The 17,855-nt window shown below is 40.3% G+C and overlaps 1 protein-coding gene across 2 annotated transcripts in view; it reads right to left on the bottom strand.

Moving 5' to 3' along the window:
- LIFR (LIF receptor subunit alpha) overlaps nucleotides 1–17,855 on the bottom strand; it is a 51,594-nt gene that overhangs the window by 16,422 nt on the left and 17,317 nt on the right. For both annotated transcript variants that reach the window (XM_039567513.1, XM_039567512.1), the window contains exons 2-13: nucleotides 14,937–15,091; nucleotides 14,111–14,231; nucleotides 11,663–11,805; nucleotides 10,106–10,269; nucleotides 9,127–9,301; nucleotides 8,580–8,846; nucleotides 7,712–7,841; nucleotides 5,745–5,908; nucleotides 4,474–4,619; nucleotides 1,807–1,972; nucleotides 1,582–1,652; nucleotides 962–1,175 (exon numbers count right to left, since the gene is read on the bottom strand). In XM_039567513.1, coding sequence (XP_039423447.1) covers nucleotides 962–1,175; nucleotides 1,582–1,652; nucleotides 1,807–1,972; nucleotides 4,474–4,619; nucleotides 5,745–5,908; nucleotides 7,712–7,841; nucleotides 8,580–8,846; nucleotides 9,127–9,301; nucleotides 10,106–10,269; nucleotides 11,663–11,805; nucleotides 14,111–14,231; nucleotides 14,937–15,018 — 1,843 coding nt within the window. In that variant the 5' untranslated portion in view covers nucleotides 15,019–15,091. The remainder of the gene's footprint in view (nucleotides 1–961; nucleotides 1,176–1,581; nucleotides 1,653–1,806; nucleotides 1,973–4,473; nucleotides 4,620–5,744; nucleotides 5,909–7,711; nucleotides 7,842–8,579; nucleotides 8,847–9,126; nucleotides 9,302–10,105; nucleotides 10,270–11,662; nucleotides 11,806–14,110; nucleotides 14,232–14,936; nucleotides 15,092–17,855) is intronic.

The raw sequence follows: 17,855 nt of genomic DNA, 5'->3' as shown, positions 1-17,855 counted from the left end.
AAACATTATGTACAATGGTTTTCCTTCACATAGTAACAAACTTGTTTTTTCATCTCACTGTGGATCTCAGCCAAAACACATTTCTTCCTATGAGAGATGGCCATGTCTTATCAGAACCTGAGCTGCCACACAAGCAACTGTGACACCTGTTCTCCACATGGGCAAGGAGAAGCAGAACCATGAATGCTCCTGGCAAACAACCAGAGAGGGGCCTTGCTGTGTAAATCTGTCCTCCCTGCAGAGCATCAGCCAGATCTGGAGCTAAAGGTTTGTGCTTTGTGAGATTACACTTTCTGGTGTGAAGGGAAGTGTGGACTCTCAATAACCACTTCACAGTATTATCTACTCTCCAAGCTCAGTCTCAGGAGCAGAAAATCATTATCTGGCTCAGCTACTTTCCTTGACAAAACCCTCAGCAAGAGTGGCAGTGTTTTAATTAGGAAGCTAAAGCCCTACATCCTTTTCAAATACTAGCTCCCTAGCACAAGGATGCCAACACTTTACCAACCAGTCCAATTAATATTCTCCTGCAGAGCTCACAGGCATTGAACTGACAATTCTCGCCTTAAAAAGCCACACAACACCTCCAAAACTTCTGAATCTCTTTAGCATGTAACACTTCTCAGTGTCTCAACAAGAACACACAGAAACAAACTGAGCTCCCTAAATATCAGGGGTCCAGACCAACGCTTTTGAAGCCTCATTCTTCTTGTTCCTGAGAGGTGTCCAGAAATGTGCAAACAGCTGCAAAGACATCAAGCAATCATGTTTATTTTATGTAAAGAGCACAATTAATTGGTGAGACACCACACTAAAAGCAAAGCAGCATTTTTTTCCCTGCCCAGCAGATTTGTGTGGGGAAATTAACACAAACAAACAAAGCATTATTTTTCAATAAACTTACTCTCCCCAGTATTCCCCAAGCTCTGAAGGTGTTTAACTCTCAACTGGGAGCACTCACCACTTGGAAGTTCCACGCTTGTTATCCTTGAGGGGGGAGATGAGCCTGCATGGTTTTTGGCTACAACACTAATTATACAATCACTTTTTCCAAGTTTTATCTCGGTACTGTTTGAGGGTTCAGTGACTACTTTATGCTCCAGTAGTGTCTCTAGCAGGAAGCAGGACACTTCATGAGACACTATTTTTCCATTGGCTTCAGAAAGGGATAAGGGCTATGAACAGACAAAGAGTGCATTAAAATCAAAATGCAATATACAGAAGAAGATATAGGATAATACAAATTTACTGTTCCTGATCTAGTCTGATGACTGTACAAGGCAAAAAAGTTACTCAAGTGTGACTTTGAGAATTGACATGTAAGTTTCTAAGTTTTTGATTTCCAACTGAGATGTATAAAAATTTAATTCTTCATATGAAATGCTTCTCAATGCAATGTTTAAATTATAAAACTTTAATAACATTCCCATTTGGGGAAAAATACTGTCTCAATGTATGGTTCTATAGAAGTTTAGAAAAGCAGCCTGGTTTATTGACTATAAACTTCATTAATTTATAAAAGTGTAAGTAAATAGCTTTTTGTACAATTACATTACATATTCTTTTAAATCCCCTATCTACCTTCCAGAAGACTTTTAGGCTTTCTCCAGAAGGACTTCTCTCTCGCCAGATATCTGGTCCTCTTGAAGGAGCTAAATAAAAAAATAAGAGTGGTAGTTTTTTTCTCCAGTTGCATAGTAGACAATTTACCATCTATTAAAAAGTTAGGTTTTTTTAGATGACTAATTTTAAAATATATGTCTTCACAAATTCAACATTTTGTCATCAAGAGATAGATGAACTTACGGGCTTCTGATGTTGTCTGGTCCACTCCCCTGCTCCAGTCACTCCACCTCCAGAAGTGGTCAGCAGCTGAGCAGCGCACCCTGAACTGGTAATTGGTGTTTGGGTGCAACTCATTCAGCTGAGCTGTGTAACTTGAGGATTTCCCACCAGGCATGGAGACATTTTGCTGTTAAAAATTTACAGAAATAGACATGATACATGCATTTTTTCCCCCTTGATTACGCTGCTAGTCAACACCTAACAACGTGGGGTTTTTTTCCCCCAAGAATACTGACAGCGTCAAAGCTACAGTCAAGCCCTATGAAGAAAATAGTGAAAAATAAAAATATTTCCTATGCAGTCACCCTAGCCAATGAAAAAAACTTCAGAGATGCACCAAAATAAAGTCCTGTATAGAAAGAAATTGAAGCATGACAGTAGGCAGCACCTTTGAGATGATATAAAGTGTGAAAAGGAGATGCAACACTGAAGAGCCTTCAACAGGTTGAGCTCTACACAAAGCAGCAGGTGGTTGCTTCCTGTCTATCCCATTCAGTCCCCCTCTCTCCCATATGCAGCAAAGCTGCTCACATGGGGGAGGCCAGGATTTCACCTCTGGTATTCAGAACCTGCACTTCCACTGAGCACAAGGACATCAGACTGTGGGGACAGTCCTACCAGACATGCACAGAAGTATCTTAAAGACAGTCTGAGCAAGATATTTACCATGCAGTCTGCTTCCTTCATTTTTCCTTCAAAAGATGGTACCCAGTTCTTATCCAGGTGATCTCAGTTCACAGCTCCTTTGACAGGACTAGTCTCTCTTATTATTCTTAAAGTGGCAAGATTCTACATAGCATTTCTGTTTCACAATTACTTAAAGAAACCCTAAGCCTGGGAATATTTTTTTACTGAATCTAATTATAACACATGTGCATCACAGCTGCCAAAAACTGGGCTCCAAGTGACTTTAAGATGCAACCAATTGTGCATTTCTAAAGCCAAATGACAACTTGAAAAATACTAGAAAAGCCAACAATCTCTCATATGGATGGAAATGCTTCTGAAAACATCCTCAAAATGCCATGTAAAACTCCATAACAATTTCACAGCTACTTTTGTGACAGAGAACTCCTGGAGTTTTTTGTTAAGCAACCAGCGACCATATAATAAAGCAATAAAAGCTTCTGCCAAGCTGTTTGCTGCATACAAAATATCTGCGGCTGCAGGCTTTGATACAGGTACAGGGAATCAAACTGCTGCGGAAGCGTAAGTCCTGACCCTCTCCCACTACCCTAGATGATTGATCCAGCAGCAGGGTTCACAAACGAGTGCATGCCCCAGGTTTAGAGCTGCGTACTCCAAAAATATCTGAGTTCCTTTTGTAGTATTTAATCTCTGGTATTACTTGACACATGTAATTACAGAGAAAATAAGAAAGCTTAAGGCTTCCATACTCATTAAGTGCTTTGAAAGTATTTTAAAAATACTCTTACAGAGCATGCACCCTATTATTTTGGAGGCATGTACATAATGATTATCTTCAGTCTTAGCTGCATCATTTCTGTGGCTCGATTTACATTATTCAAGGCTGTGCTCAACAGCTGTGCCCAGCTGGCAACTAAATGCAAAGGGTAATAGAATACTGCTAAAAATCAAACAAGCATTTCAAAAAGAAGCCTCTGAGGTTAATGTGCTCAAATTAAAAATTCAGGCTCTGTGCATCAAGACCTAAGAATTCACTATGTGCCTACTTGAAATGTACACACAAAGAAACTGGGGGTAAATCTCAGGCCAGCTGAAATGCAGTTCTCATTAGGCTTCCTCAGTGGGACAAGTCACCCCATGCTAAGCCAGGCAATACAGAAGAGGATATATTCACACTACCTACACCCAGTATCTGATGCTGGTGTCTAAATTAGTATCCTAAGCTCCTCTGACAGTCTGCAGAGTAAATATGCAGCTCCAGTCCGTGATGCAGAGCACCAGGCAGCAGCTGGAAGCGTGAATGGCTGAAAATCTGAACCCCACCCGGAAATATCACCTTCTGTCCTGCTGCAGAGGATGTATCACTGGAGTTTACCTACTGATACATCCCATGGGAGAATTCTTCCCTATCCTGTCTCTACATCACTGAGATATGAAAGGTTTAGCAGCTGCCCATTACGGCCACATGCATGTCAACTGCTGACAGCAAACAAATGAACTGTTCTCTGAGGGGAAAAAATAAAGGGAGAAATTCAGCTGCAGACTGCAAGATCTGAAACAGCCACTGTGGAAGTCTGCAGGGCAGCAATGCATCCTGGAACTAGAGTGTGTTAATACAGCTTGCACCAGGAAGGACAAAGCACAAGGACTGTTTCCTAAGAGGTCAGCACAAAGCACTATGCACCCCTTTCAAGTACCAAATAACATGGTGTGTAATTTGACTTTTCTCTAGTGTTCAAAATAAAAAACCACCAGCCAACCAACCTACCAACCAACAAACCAAAATCACCCAAAATAGGCAACAACAGAGATGAGCAGGAAGTTTTTTGATTTTAGTAAATGAACTTCTACTCATTACTACATTGATGATTTAATAAGATCATCAGAATGAATCTCTCAGTGAGAAAAGAATTTGAAATGTGATTAGTTCAGTGAAAAAGATAATTTTTTGGATGCTGATCTTTTAAAAGCAACACTTACCAGTTTTTTCTCAGAGTGACCACTGATAATTTCAATTTGACACAGAAGCCTGATCCCAGCAAAGCTGCCATTTATAAACCAACGCAGTTGGATGCTTGTAGAGTTGTTTCCAATAACAGTTAACTTTTCTGGGGTTTTTGGATGAACTTAAAAAGGAAAGAAAAAGCCTTCAGTTATAAGAAAAAAACCCACTTATTTTAGTTCAGAAAAATCTTAATTTAGAAGATCAGAGAGAATAGAAGGATAAGTGTTTCAATCAGCAACTGGGAAAACTGGTGCTGGGAAGGCACCTGCAAGCAGTCCCATTCCTGACTCTCTTCTCAGCTATCAAACATGGAAACAGATTTACTTAAGACTGGCTATACTGGAACATGTAATAAAGAGTTGAGACACAGAAAAACATTTTCCCTCTTACTGATTTTATCAAAAAAGTGAAACATCAGCTATTTCAGATGACCACAGTGGTGGATGAAATTTACTCAACTTGTTCAACTTCTGTGAACTTTTCAAGTCAGGACTTAAAATCTGCAGACTAGGATAGAGGAGGATTCCTAAATGACTCCACCCCAGAACTCCCTTCACAGAATTTTTCAAAAATATTCAGCACTAATATTCACTGCTATTAGAGAAAAAAATATCTACTGTTGGAATTGGTCCAGTTACCCTTAAGGAAATACGTAGTCTGCTTCAGGAATTAAGTGGACAGTGTGGGAAAGAAAGAAAAGGAAACAAATAGGAAATAGCAGCATATCACTTGAGTGTGAAACAGCCCAGTTTATAATCAACAGAAACAAATTATGTTTCTCTCAACTCTGCCAATTTACTCTGACAATTCTAATCTCAGGCTAGTTGAACTGGGATTTGGACCAAAAAAAATGCACTATCCTCATGCTTAAATTCAGTTTTTTGGAGAACAGCAGAATACTGCAACCAATAGGAATCCCTGAAGCCTCAGCTGTCGTTGTGGAGGAGAAAAGGTTGGCAATGCTAGAAAGGTGGTCATCTCCCTTTCCTTTTTTAAACTGAAGATCTAAAGAGAAAAGTTACTCCTTTCTCCAAACCATGACAGCAGATTACCACGGCTATTACCAACAGCATGCAATAGTCCTGATATTACCTTCTGTCTTTTCCAGCTATTTCTTTTATGCACCAAATCCTGCTGCTGTTAAACTGTGTGATATTTTGTCCTATAAGCAGACACTGAAATACAGGGTCATTTACAGTTCACCCCAATTTTAATTCTTTTTCCCTTTTTAAGTCATTAGTCTTACCTCTTTGAGTTATATCAACCAAAAGAGATGACTGTGCTTGCCCAATAGGATTGGAGACATCTAATATGAAATCATAGGTTTTTTGATCAGGCAGTACTGGAAAGCCACAGACACGGTCTCTGTTCATTTCATTGACTTCGCATGAAACATTTTTACTAGATATTCTACAAAGTAAAGAGAGGAGGGAAAAGCTTAATCTTTGAGTAAGTTAATTCCTAGCAACAGTCAGAAATCTAGACCGAAAACATGGTACAGAACAATGGGTTCAGTTCACATGGCTTACAGAATGATTTGATTGCAGAGGCATATCTAACACCACAAAGCAGGTTAAAGTGGCATCAGTCATGACTTGCCCTGTTCTCATGTGAAACTCTCCTCTTCCACTAGCATAACATTTCCACTCTCTCACTTCTCAAAAGCCTGGAAAACAGGTAGGTCCTGTAAAACCACCTCACAAGTCACAACTCAGATTCTGATTTAAAGTATCTTTGTTCAGATCAGCATACACTTACATTTAAAGAATTTTCTTAATTGCTTTCTGAACTAGTGAGATGCTACACACATTGTCTTTCTAAAAGCCCTGTCAAATCTGAACTAAGGTTTGTTACCTGGAATACATGCACTAGTCCCAGTTGTCTTTTAACCAAGAGTAGGACAGGCAGTCTGATAACAGACAAGAACAGTGGTGCATCTTTAGGGATAAAATCTAAATTGTGTATCTGGATGCATGTACATATATTTGCTTTAATTACAATCTGTGTAAGCCTCTCATTCAAGCAGCCCAAGTTTAACTAACTTGTTCCCTTGGGCATTTTTATCGTGTTCTAGCTGAGCTCTGATCTCCCTCCATGCCACACTCTCTGTTTCAATAGTTCAGTGTGGGCTGAGAACAAGGATGGGAGTATTTATCCTGAAATGCATGACATTAATCTCACAGCTTTGGGCTGAGCAAAACAAGATTGGACAACATCCTTCCTTATAAGATGAATATAGGCAGTGACTGAAGCTCCTTTCTTCTGAATACCTGCTCTGTTTTGTCCATCTCTTTGCACCCTACCCAGTGGCTTTTTTAGCACTGGCACTCTAGATGACATCTCTGACTGTAACTCAAACCTCATTGCCTCCAGCATGATTCTAAAGCAACCATGAGACTCCATTTCTCATCATTTTGTGTGACTCAGGCCTCTCCTGGCTTCTTTCCCTGACTGCTCCTTTGGAATGACACAGGAGCCTCCTCACCATGGGAATTTTGTTAGCTCCTCACTAACTTCTAATCACAACCACCAGGAGGTGATTTGCACTTTGCACGTGCTATTCCAAACAACATTTCTTCTTTTGCAAGGCTTTACATGGTGTAAGACAATGTAGTAGGACACAACATGACTGCTTTCTGTGGGTGAAACCAGTATTTGTCCCTTTCAATGTTTTATGGGTAACATTTACTCTGCTTGCTCTAATTCTTAATGCTGAGAGGAGAATGGATGGAGGCCAACTGCTATTTTCCCTAGTGGCATTTGGGAAAGGCCCTACGACCTGCCTTACAATTGTTTCTCAGTGAACTTCTGTCGTCCTGCTTAGCAGAAGTTCCGTAAATGTCTGACATAATCTGACCCAGGTTTCATATTAAAAAAAATTTAAAATTAGTGATTGACTCCTCCTATCTCCCTTTTTCATATTGGCCTTGTCCACATGTTGGCAGCAACCTGAGACACTAAGGCCTTTATCTAATTGTGAGTTCATAATGGTATAAACCTTTGCGAAAAGTCATCCTTAATTCCCATTGGAATTTTGCAGGGCTACATAAGGGTTTTCCAAGTTTAGTTTAGGTATAGCTCCCAGAAACTCTTGGAAAGTATTTTAGGCTCCAAGCAATCACATTTAAATAGGTATAATGCAGTAAGTCCCAGGCAGCAATGGAGGTATTCCAGTTGTACCCTTTTACTCCTTTTAGTGCTGATTAATTTTACCTTTCAAACAAACTGTACTTTGTTTTTCGTTCTCCATATAGTCCACTGGGCCTGCCTGGTTTCCAGGTGCATTTTATTATCAGAAAGTTGGATGTTTCACAGCTGAGGTTTTGGGGAATATCAGGAGCATCTGTAGCATGAAAGGAAACCAAATCAGTTAGCTGATGTTTTGCCATCCTAGTGTGACATCTGGGTCACTGGCTTCCTGAAAGCATGGCTCTTTTGTTTTGCTGGGCCTAGATTGCGTGCTTCAAAAATACATGGCAATAGTTACACCCCAATCACAGAAGTAATATGCTTTAAAGAAAATTACAATAAAGTAGATGGATAATTATTATCAGCCCCATCTGACTAACACTTGACTCGAGAATTCTAAGTGGGTGGGTAATCTGGCAAATCACATGCAAACATGTTCACAAGCTCCAGGCTCTGACCTGGAAGTGTTTCACTGAAACTCTGCCAAGAGTTTTCTTAAAGTCTGAGCATCAGTTCAGCTGCTGAGCAATGCAGGAATGCTGTCGGCTGTGCGTCACATTTTCTAACATGCCAGCCCCACCACTGCTTTGAATTCTCCAAACAAGTCGTGTCAAGGAAATGGTCCCTTTAGCATGAATTCCACATGGAATTTGAAAATTAAAGCAAGCCCTGAATGGCTCATCCTCTTCACCATACCTTATCATTCCACACTTGGTGTCTCCACCAAGAGCTGGCCTTTCCACAGTGAAATCAAACACGTACAATCCCCAGTTCAACTTCAAAACCAAGGGCCAAGAGGAAAAAAAGCCACAACAGTATTTTTTTCCTAGCACAACCCTAAGAGTCTCAAACTTATTTTGATTTTTCTAAGGTTAGTAAACATGATACATACATCCAACAAACACGACAGATCCATCCATCCCATTTTCGAGTCTGCACACTACATTTGTCCCGCTGCTATTAGAAGCACTGGCATTTAGCACTCTGATGGCATGGCTTCGACTGCTCAGTTGCATCATTGTGTAGGATTTTGATCCGTAAGTCATATTTGTTATGCGCTGATCTTCTTCATGGACACAACAAAATGTCACATCTGAACCTACTGCCACCACAGTGTCCAGAGGAAACACTCCACTCCCACCGGGCTCAGTATCTTTTCCTAGCAGAGAAGGAATAAAACAAACAAAAAAACCCCCAAGAAACCTTGCATGAACAATTTGCTATAAACATGATGTGATCAGCTAAAATGTGACTGAGGAGCACTCCAATGCACACAAATAAATGTTTGCTAGGTTTCAGTAACTAGTGATAGTATTTTTTCTCTAATCAAAACAGTCTCAAAGGCAGTAGCTCATCACTGCCTAATGCCCTTCCTCTGACTTTGGCTTATTTCTTATAAAGAAATAAAAGTCCGCATGGTAGCAAGGGAACAAACATACCAGGGATCACTTCTGCTGGGCTCCAGTCACTCCAATCCTTGGGGCCAACAAACTGTGTTGCATTAATGTAACAGCGAATCTTCACATAGTGTGAAGTACACTCCAAAGGCATATCTGATGTCCAGTTCCAAGAAAGAATGATGTCTTCATGAGTCAGTTTTGAGTAGTAAGTAACCTGCAAAGTTTTTGCACCAAGAAAGCAACCAAGACAGAGCTTATGAACACCTGCTAAAAATGACATACCATCTCCCAAGTGTCAACAGAACGGTAAATTAGGTGAAGTAAATCATAAAATCCTCATAAATTATTGGAGTGTTCTACCTAACTTTTAGTTGTGCTGTTAATTTACCTGGACAAAAGCCTAAGTTGCTAAATAGCCCACTAGCTAGGTAGTCTGTCAGCCAGAAATACCAGAGGGCAGATATTTGGAGGAGAGCAGGAAGATTTCCATGCATGTAAAGAGGTATACACTGCATCCTGGGCTTCTCCCAGGCAGGGAAATGTTCCAACTTCTCCAAAATAAAACTCTTCTAATATTAGTCCCAGGCTGCACATTTCATCTTTTCTCCAATACTAAAATGTATAGTACAGAGCTACAAACTGGCCTGGAAAAACTCCTGTTACAAAAGAAGAAAAAAGCAAGCTGAGAATTCAAAGATGACCAAGACAGGAGACACTGTTGGAGATATAGAGACAATGGTGTAAAGTATCTGCCAAATTCATAAGTAAGTTTGAATTATAAAATCCTTGTACCAGGAAAAAAACAAACTGCTGTGACTAAGTATCAACAGTACAGTAGCCAGTGTTTCCATAGCTTTGAAATTTAACAAGAAGTTACCTACCAGAAGCATGACTACGCTCAGGTCCTGCAAAGCTCTACTATCTTCATCATTCTCAGTTTTTTTCAAGTGACATCTCAGAACATTACCAAGGGCAGAAATTGTACATATATTTTTCATAAAGGAAGAAAGGGACTTACTTGTGTAACTTCTTCCATTGCTTCTTTTCGAAGTATCTGAATCTGCCAAAGGGCATCCAGTCCATATGGGAAAACCAATCCATTATCACTCCACTTCAGATTTAATGTGGAAGTTGGAAAGTCAGGCGTTAAACTAAGAATGTGTGGAGTGGCAGGAACAAAGGCTTGAAAAAGAGGCAGGGGGAAGAAGCCATATTCAGGTCATTTGTCAGGAACACCAGCCCTACAGGTGTTTTAACAGCCACATCTTTCTGCTCTGAACTGGCTAGTAGCCATACAAACACGTAACTCAACCTCTGTAATTAGAACAAGGCTCTGTGGCTACTTGAGCATGAGAGTTCTCAGGAAAGCACAGGTGCTGGTGAATCATCAGGTAGCATTTTCTTTTAATACCTCAGCTTGCAGATGGGCAAGTAACTGATTGTGAATATGACTCTTCACAATGCATAGTAGGGAACACATCCCATCTTTCTCAACCTCCCTTCAATGCCACAGTGATAAAGGAAACATGGTGGCAGTCTTTGAAGTACGCATGAGAACACTTCTAGGGACGATGGTGGAAAAACATCCCCAGAAGAAGAAGTATGTTTTGGAGACCAGTAGGGAAGTGAGGACTTGCAACAAAAGGGAGAGTGGCAAGGAAGGAGACCACATGATGGAAGAAGCTCACATGAGGTTCTGAAGAAGATCATGGGGAAAGTGATTTTAAGCTACAAGAAGTACTAAGGGCATGAGATCACAGAGGGGATAGGACAGGGAGATTAAACAGAAGCATCTCCTTCTGTAAATGTGTGGTGGTAAGCAAGAGGTTGAGAAACAGGGAAGAACCTTGGTAATACAAGGGTTATGGCATTCATTGGGCCTGGTGCAAGCAAAAACATTTTAAAAATATGTGTGATACATCCCACTTCCTGACCAAGAATCTGAGAGCTTGCAAAGTGTTCAGCACAATCAAACTGCCCATGATAACCTGTGATGAACCCGAGCAACTCATCGTGTTGACCAAATATTTTTGAGTTGCATTTTGTTGAAGTTCATAAGCTGCTCTTGACTGTAAACAGAACCATGGATAAGAAGTGTTACTGACACTAGAATTTGACTACACTGAAGGAGTAAGCAAGCAAACCAAAGGCAAAAACTAGAGCAAGGATGGCAGATTGTGTCACTGCCATCTTCTGTTTACAACTTCCTTCTTTTCCCGGAAGGAAGTGGGAAAAAGTGTAATTTACTTATACATGTAGATTAGGAATTCGTTTACAAATGCTTCCTGATTTATAAGTAGGACAAAAAAGGGCAAAGAGTGAGGGATGTAACGTATTTTGTTTTCCTCCTCACATTCTGCCCTTGGTTTTTTTGCTATGAACTAGGGGTAAGCGGAGTATTCTTTCTCTTGAAAGGTTAGAGAAAACAATGATATATGGTAGCCTCATATGGACTCAGCATATCAACATGCTACATACAGGAATGCTGCCAAAGAAACCTGCAAGCATATACACATCTGAAGAGTTGTTAAACATAGTATAAAGGCCTTAGGTACACATACGACCTGATACTTACAGATGTCTTTCTGGTGAATTACAAATTCTTTGGTGGCAAAAGCAGTTCCAGGGCTTTTGATTGTCACTGTGATGGAGCTCTCTGGGACTGGAATCTCAACCCTTCTCTCCTTAGTTTTAAAACACACTTGAGGGGCAAGGTCACTGAAAAGACAGAGAGGATTAAGCAGTTATTTCAGCTGATAGGAAGCTAAGGCAAGTTAAGTCCTATTCTTGCACACTAATAAAACACAAATTATCTGTAATAAACAGACAGCTCCATATCAAGTTCGTGAAGAAATGAGCCTTACACGGGCTTTAATCTCAGATTAATGGCATTCCCTCACCTTTCAAGTCACTTTTTATCATACTGATAGGTTGTGCACTGGCTGTGTAATGCAACCACCTAGTTGTTAAGAGAACTCTTCACTTTGCTTTTTAACCAAAATCATAGAATCATAGAATCATTAAGGTTGGAAAAAACCTGTAAGGTCATCAAATGCAACTGTTAACCTAACACAAGCACCATGTTCACCATTCAACCATGTCCTTAAGTACCATATCCACATGTTTTCTGAACACTTCCAGGGATGGTGACTCCACCACTTCCCTGGGCACTCTGTTCCAATGCTTTACAACCCTTTTTGTGCAAAAAATTTTCTTAATATTTTAATATTTTCTTAATATTAAACTCGAGGCCAACAAAAGACATGTTTCTGAAACCTAGTCACCATGAATCAATATTTCAAAATAAGAAAAATAAAAAACCCCAAACCAAACCTAATAGTATCGCCCCCTCTCTTTGTGTTTCCTGACTCACTCTCCCTCCATGTCTTCTCAAAGCAAGGGCATATGGGTTGAAAGGGCAGGTTTACCATCTGTGTCCACATCTTCGAACAAATCTTTTAGCTCCCTTCTGCTGCTCAGCTCACAAGGAAAGAGCAGACAGCAGGGCAGAGGATTCCTAAGATACCAGGTGAAAATGCAGTCTGTGCTTAATGTTTGTGCAGTGCTCAGCACAACATGATCTGGCTTTTGTCTTGGAATTGTAGATATATACAGGAAACAATAATGGATGGGTCAAGTCCTTTTGCTCATTATCACGGATACGCAACTAGAAAGGCAGAAAGTTTGGAAAAATCCAGACCTTTCTCTTGGGGGAATGACGGCAGGAAGGAAAGCAGAGAGAACAATGCCAGACTTCCTGCTGAGGGACTGTTACTCACTTAGAAACTGGAACAGGACCCTGGAGCTCCCATCGGCTGGAGTCAAGAGCTTGGGTTGAACTCTTAAGATTCACACAAAACTCTGGGCTAGCAAAGGCCAGCTGAGACTTGAGTGCTCAGAAAGGCTATTCCTCCTCAGTACTGATATATTATTAGAGGATGTTTGGGAAATTGAAAAACTCAACCTCTTTCCTTCAGGAATGTCTGCACCAAGCTCATCTCTGACTCTCTGCTTCAGGGACCCCAGCCTGTCCTGCTTTGCTGAAGAGAGACAGCAGCAGCTACATGATTGTTCTTGTTCAGAGGGCAATACCTCATGAACTCTGCACTTCTGAACTCTTGCCACAGGGTCATATATACGGTGTTTTTTTAAAATAGAAATGATAGCTGGCAATGCAGTAGGAATAATGAGACACAGAAAATCAAGCATGTAGGTGGACTAAGTGCAGCCAAGCCCTGGGACCCCAAGGAAAAGTCTGGGCTGCCTGCAGAATTTACAGGAAAAAAAGACAGTACAAATATCTGGATTGGGGGCAGGATTAAGATACAGAATGGATTTGAACTCATCCCTAGCCCATGATAAGTATTTGGCAGACCCACAGCACGGGGAATTGAACATGTAGTTCTCATTAGTGAAAAACGCACAGAAGATTTAAGTTTTTTTAACTTTTCTCAAAATTCTCAACTTGCATTCACTTCAGAAAAGCTGTTTTAATTGTGAAATACTTTCTACATTTTCTCTAATACAGTGTTCTTCAGATAGCTTAAAATTTACAAAGGTTGTGAGGCAGTCGCTGAAAGATTTTTCATGTTTTTCCACATGAAATCCACATGAATCTCAACACTTGGGTCATATATTCTACTGCCTTGGATCACAACATCAGGATTCACTGCTTCCAACTCTAATTTCCTTTTGGACTGAACCTCTTTTGAAGATATCCCTCATGAAAACTCTGAGCAAGGGATAGGCAGACACACAGAGAAGTCTGAGTAAATAAGAGCATCTTCCAGTCCTTTGAACAGAGCAAGCAGATTTTGGCAGGCAAATTGTTAGCATGGAACAATTTTGCCAGAAACGCTGCCATTGCCTGAGTTAACAAGGCCTAGGGAGAGCACCACCCGAGGAAAACTGATGGGGAGATGCTGGGAAACAACAGCATCACAATTTCCATGGGCAGTGACTGAGGAAAAACTGTATTTTCATCATTTGGTATTTTTCAACCAGGTATGTGGGGGGGACTTACTTGGTAGCATAGCAAAAGTCAGTTTGTCCACGTCTTCCTCTAGAAGAGACATCCCAAGTACAGAGCATTTTGTGTAAATTGTGCGTTACACATTTCAAATTCTGGGGGTCCCCTAGAGAGCCTGAAATCATATAAGAAAAGAAATTGTCAAAATACAGTCAAAAATTGTAGGTCAAAAATGAGCAACTGTAAAACAACTGCTATTTTTCACATCTATAACCATTCTTCTTACATTTGTATTGCATGCATGTCTAGCCAGTATTTTAAAACTGTTGAATGATTGTGCGCCTGGTTAGACAGCCACAGACTCACTCATTTCTAGAGGGACCAGAGATCTGGATTTATACCCATGTGTATAACAGAGGCAGCTGCCTCTTTCCACAATACCTATTCCTTGCCTAGCCTAATAAGCAGGCTTTGGGCCAATGGCAAAACCACAAGCTTTGATTTTAACCTAACGAGTTTTTTGCTCTCCTCCACGTCATACATGGAGGGCGATTAATGACAGAAGGGCAGTTAATGATAACGTGTGAAACGGTTGAAGAGAGCCAACAAAAGGCTTCAATGCAGACATTTACACCAATGCATATGCAGACTATCAGTGGCACTATGGATAATTTAACACCCAGTTTTTCACTGGTTTAGAAGATGCTGCTGGGTGCTGGAAAGCAGAAGACCAGGCCTGGCACTGCCTCCATTCCTAGGATGGTGTGGGGCCACAGAGGAGACAGGTTTGAACATACATATAGTAGGAAAGCAACGCAATTACAAGGTACAGAAGTTACAGAGAAAAAGTAGTTAGTGAATTACATGGCAATAAACTTACCTATCTCTTGGCTATATACTAAGCTTCTTAAGCACAAAATAGCTAGTGCTAAAAGGCAGCGGAGGCTTGAGTTCTCCCACATTCTTCTATTGTTTGTTTTAAGAATAGCAGCTTTAAGCGGGAGTAAACGTCATCTTCCAACAAGCTGGTCAGTTCTAAAATTAAATACAGATATAAAAAAAAAAAACCAACAAAGTTTTAAGTTCTAGACCTGGTATGCCACAAATGCCACTTTTTGTTCCATATACTTTTCTTCTTCAGTAACGTTCCCAGGCATAGCAACTCCTTTTTCTTCATCTGGCAAACAAACCTCTTCTCTGTCCCAACAACTCCTCGATTCATGCATTTTCAGTAAGATATTTCTTCAAGAATCATAGACATATAAAACTCTATAGTCCATAGGTGTTCTGCAGGACTATCTAATATCAGAACAGAACAGGCATGGCAGAATATTCCCCTAGAATAAGTCTCTTCATCTTAGATGAAATGTCATATCCACAAAAGATACTGTATATCGTGAATGGAAATGTCCCCTACTTCATTTACACACTTAAGACCAAACACACCATCTGTTTTCTTCTTTCCTCTGTTCAATTTTCATATTGCTGCTATTCAAAGCTATGGAACGCCCAAGACATTGCAGAACCAGACCTGATCACCCAGGATCACTGGTTCAATACAATGTTAACTAATAACCCCTGGAGGAAAAATAATGGGGAAAAAAAAGTGAGCCATTTCTCTATCAAAAGATACTTGTCGCTGCAACTACTGACCTTAGAGTAAAAACTTATCTGGATGTTTAGTGTGTCCATTGAAGATTAACAGGTTTCTTGTTTTATAAAGAGAAGCTCAGCTGTTTGGCAGGACCCAGGCAACACATTCAGTTCCACCCATACATCAACCACCTTCAGATTTTGTTCTCAAAAAGGAAAAACTGAAGGAAAACCTATCCAAAAGCTCAGTCAATTCCTGGTGCATGGTTTCCCTGCTTCAATCTATGAAGACTTGAGCACCCTTCCAGACACTATAACTCCCAGGTAGCAAGAGGACTTCTCTCAGCAACCAACAGCAGGAGCTGGGCCATTTTCATGTGAGAATATGACCAAGCCTACAGCTTTGTTCCCATTTTGTCCAGGCTCAGATTTTGAAACGCTCCTGACCTTGACTCAGAAATATCTTCCAAAGCCAGATGAACATCACTGGCAGAACAACAACCTTTGTCTAAAAGCCTCTGTAATTGTAAAAGAAACCCCTTTTCACTGAAGTCCCCTGCGCCACAAGGAGTGTGCTCCCTCATCCCTGCAATACAACTATGTATTTTTATTAGTTTGGTTTTTTGTTTATTTTTGTAAGGAATCCTCCCTTAGGGGACAGCTGGAAATGGCTGAAGCGCTCTTCTGTCCCTTACCAATCTGCACTGCGCAAGGAGAAACATAGCAGCACTATGCCAAATAATCCAGAGCTGCTCAAAAGAGGCCATTTCTCTTCTTTCTCTTGGTCTGCAATAACCAGTCTGAAGGAAAGGCCCAGGCAGCACAAGAGATGAGAGAAATGCTATGGAAAAGACCACTGTTACATATGGAGGGACACCCATAACACATAATAGTTATTTTAATTTCAGCGTGTTCTCAAACCATTTGAAAACCTCATTAAACACACACTAATTTAAGCTACACTGCCCCCAGCCAGTATCATTCATATATTCCTAATTTGTAATATCCATGCTGTGCAACTTGTTAAAAGACAAATCAGGAGCAGAGGCTGACAAATCCAGGAAAAGATGAATCAAGAACCAACGAGCATATAAAATATATTAGTCTCTGTGCCAAATTCCCCCACTGCATTCTGGTATATCTCAGAGTCTTCACACTGTATTTCTCCATGCTATTAATGAAAATATGGGATGTTATCTCCAGGTTTAAACTTTGCTCACAAGACTTTAACTTCATACAAAACTTGAAGACCACTCAGGCCTGGGAGTTACATGAATAAAATGACTGATTTATATTTGTGAAGCATATGTAACTTTTATCTGTTTCTGAGGACTTCTTTGAAGGCTATTTCCAGTTTGCAGAAAAGTCCAAACCCAAAATTTCAAGCTCTATATCGCAATCAATTGACAGACCCCTATCAGCTGGCAAAGTCTAGGAAAGAATAAAAAGCCCTGATGCCATATGAAGGAGAGAGAACTGTGATAGTAATTAAATCCCAAGCCTCTCATATTATTCCCAACCCTCTAAACACATTACCTGTGTAGGTTTGTGCAAAACCTGTTTGGTCATGCCAGGTTTATGAGGTAGATTCAGCAACTGTGTGTGTGTGTGTGTGTGTGTATTCTAACAAAATCTGGTTTTCTGCACCTCTTTCAACACATAGCTTACTGAGTTGTCCTCCTACTGAAAAATTTTTAAGAGTAACATCATAGCAGTGCATTACAAGAAATCTGAGTCATACCAAGTTCTCCTAATTCAAAGCACAGTTTTAATTTCAGTTTCAGAGTCAGGCACAGAAGTGAACCTATGTAGTCTCATGCAGGGTATGATGAGAGTCTTGTAAACCACAAACTTTTGTAACAAGAATAGACTCCCTGGCTCCTGTGTTCTCATACACATTTTATAACTTGCTGAAAAGTTGGCAATTAGAAGCCTCATGTCACATAATTAAGGGCCATTAGTCAGGAGAGAAGATTCCCATTTATAGGTTTGTTTTAATTACAAAGTTACAAAATAATTGAAGTACTTTAAAAATAGGAAGTTTCCTTTCTTTTGATGAAAGCTGCCTTCCATCAGTTCAAGACTAAATCAAACAAGGAAAGGGTGTTTTTCCTTACCCTGAAAGATATCAAAAGCATGTTATCCTCTAGACAGAGGCACTCTTAGGAGTAAGGGATATTTATGTAGGACAAGAAAGCTCAGCATT

Source organism: Corvus cornix, chromosome Z (genome assembly GCF_000738735.6).
Source record: "Corvus cornix cornix isolate S_Up_H32 chromosome Z, ASM73873v5, whole genome shotgun sequence".
Taxonomy (NCBI): Eukaryota; Metazoa; Chordata; class Aves; order Passeriformes; family Corvidae; genus Corvus; species Corvus cornix.
The sequence above is the reverse complement of the archived record's forward strand: the minus strand, read 5'-3'. Positions and strand labels throughout refer to the sequence as shown.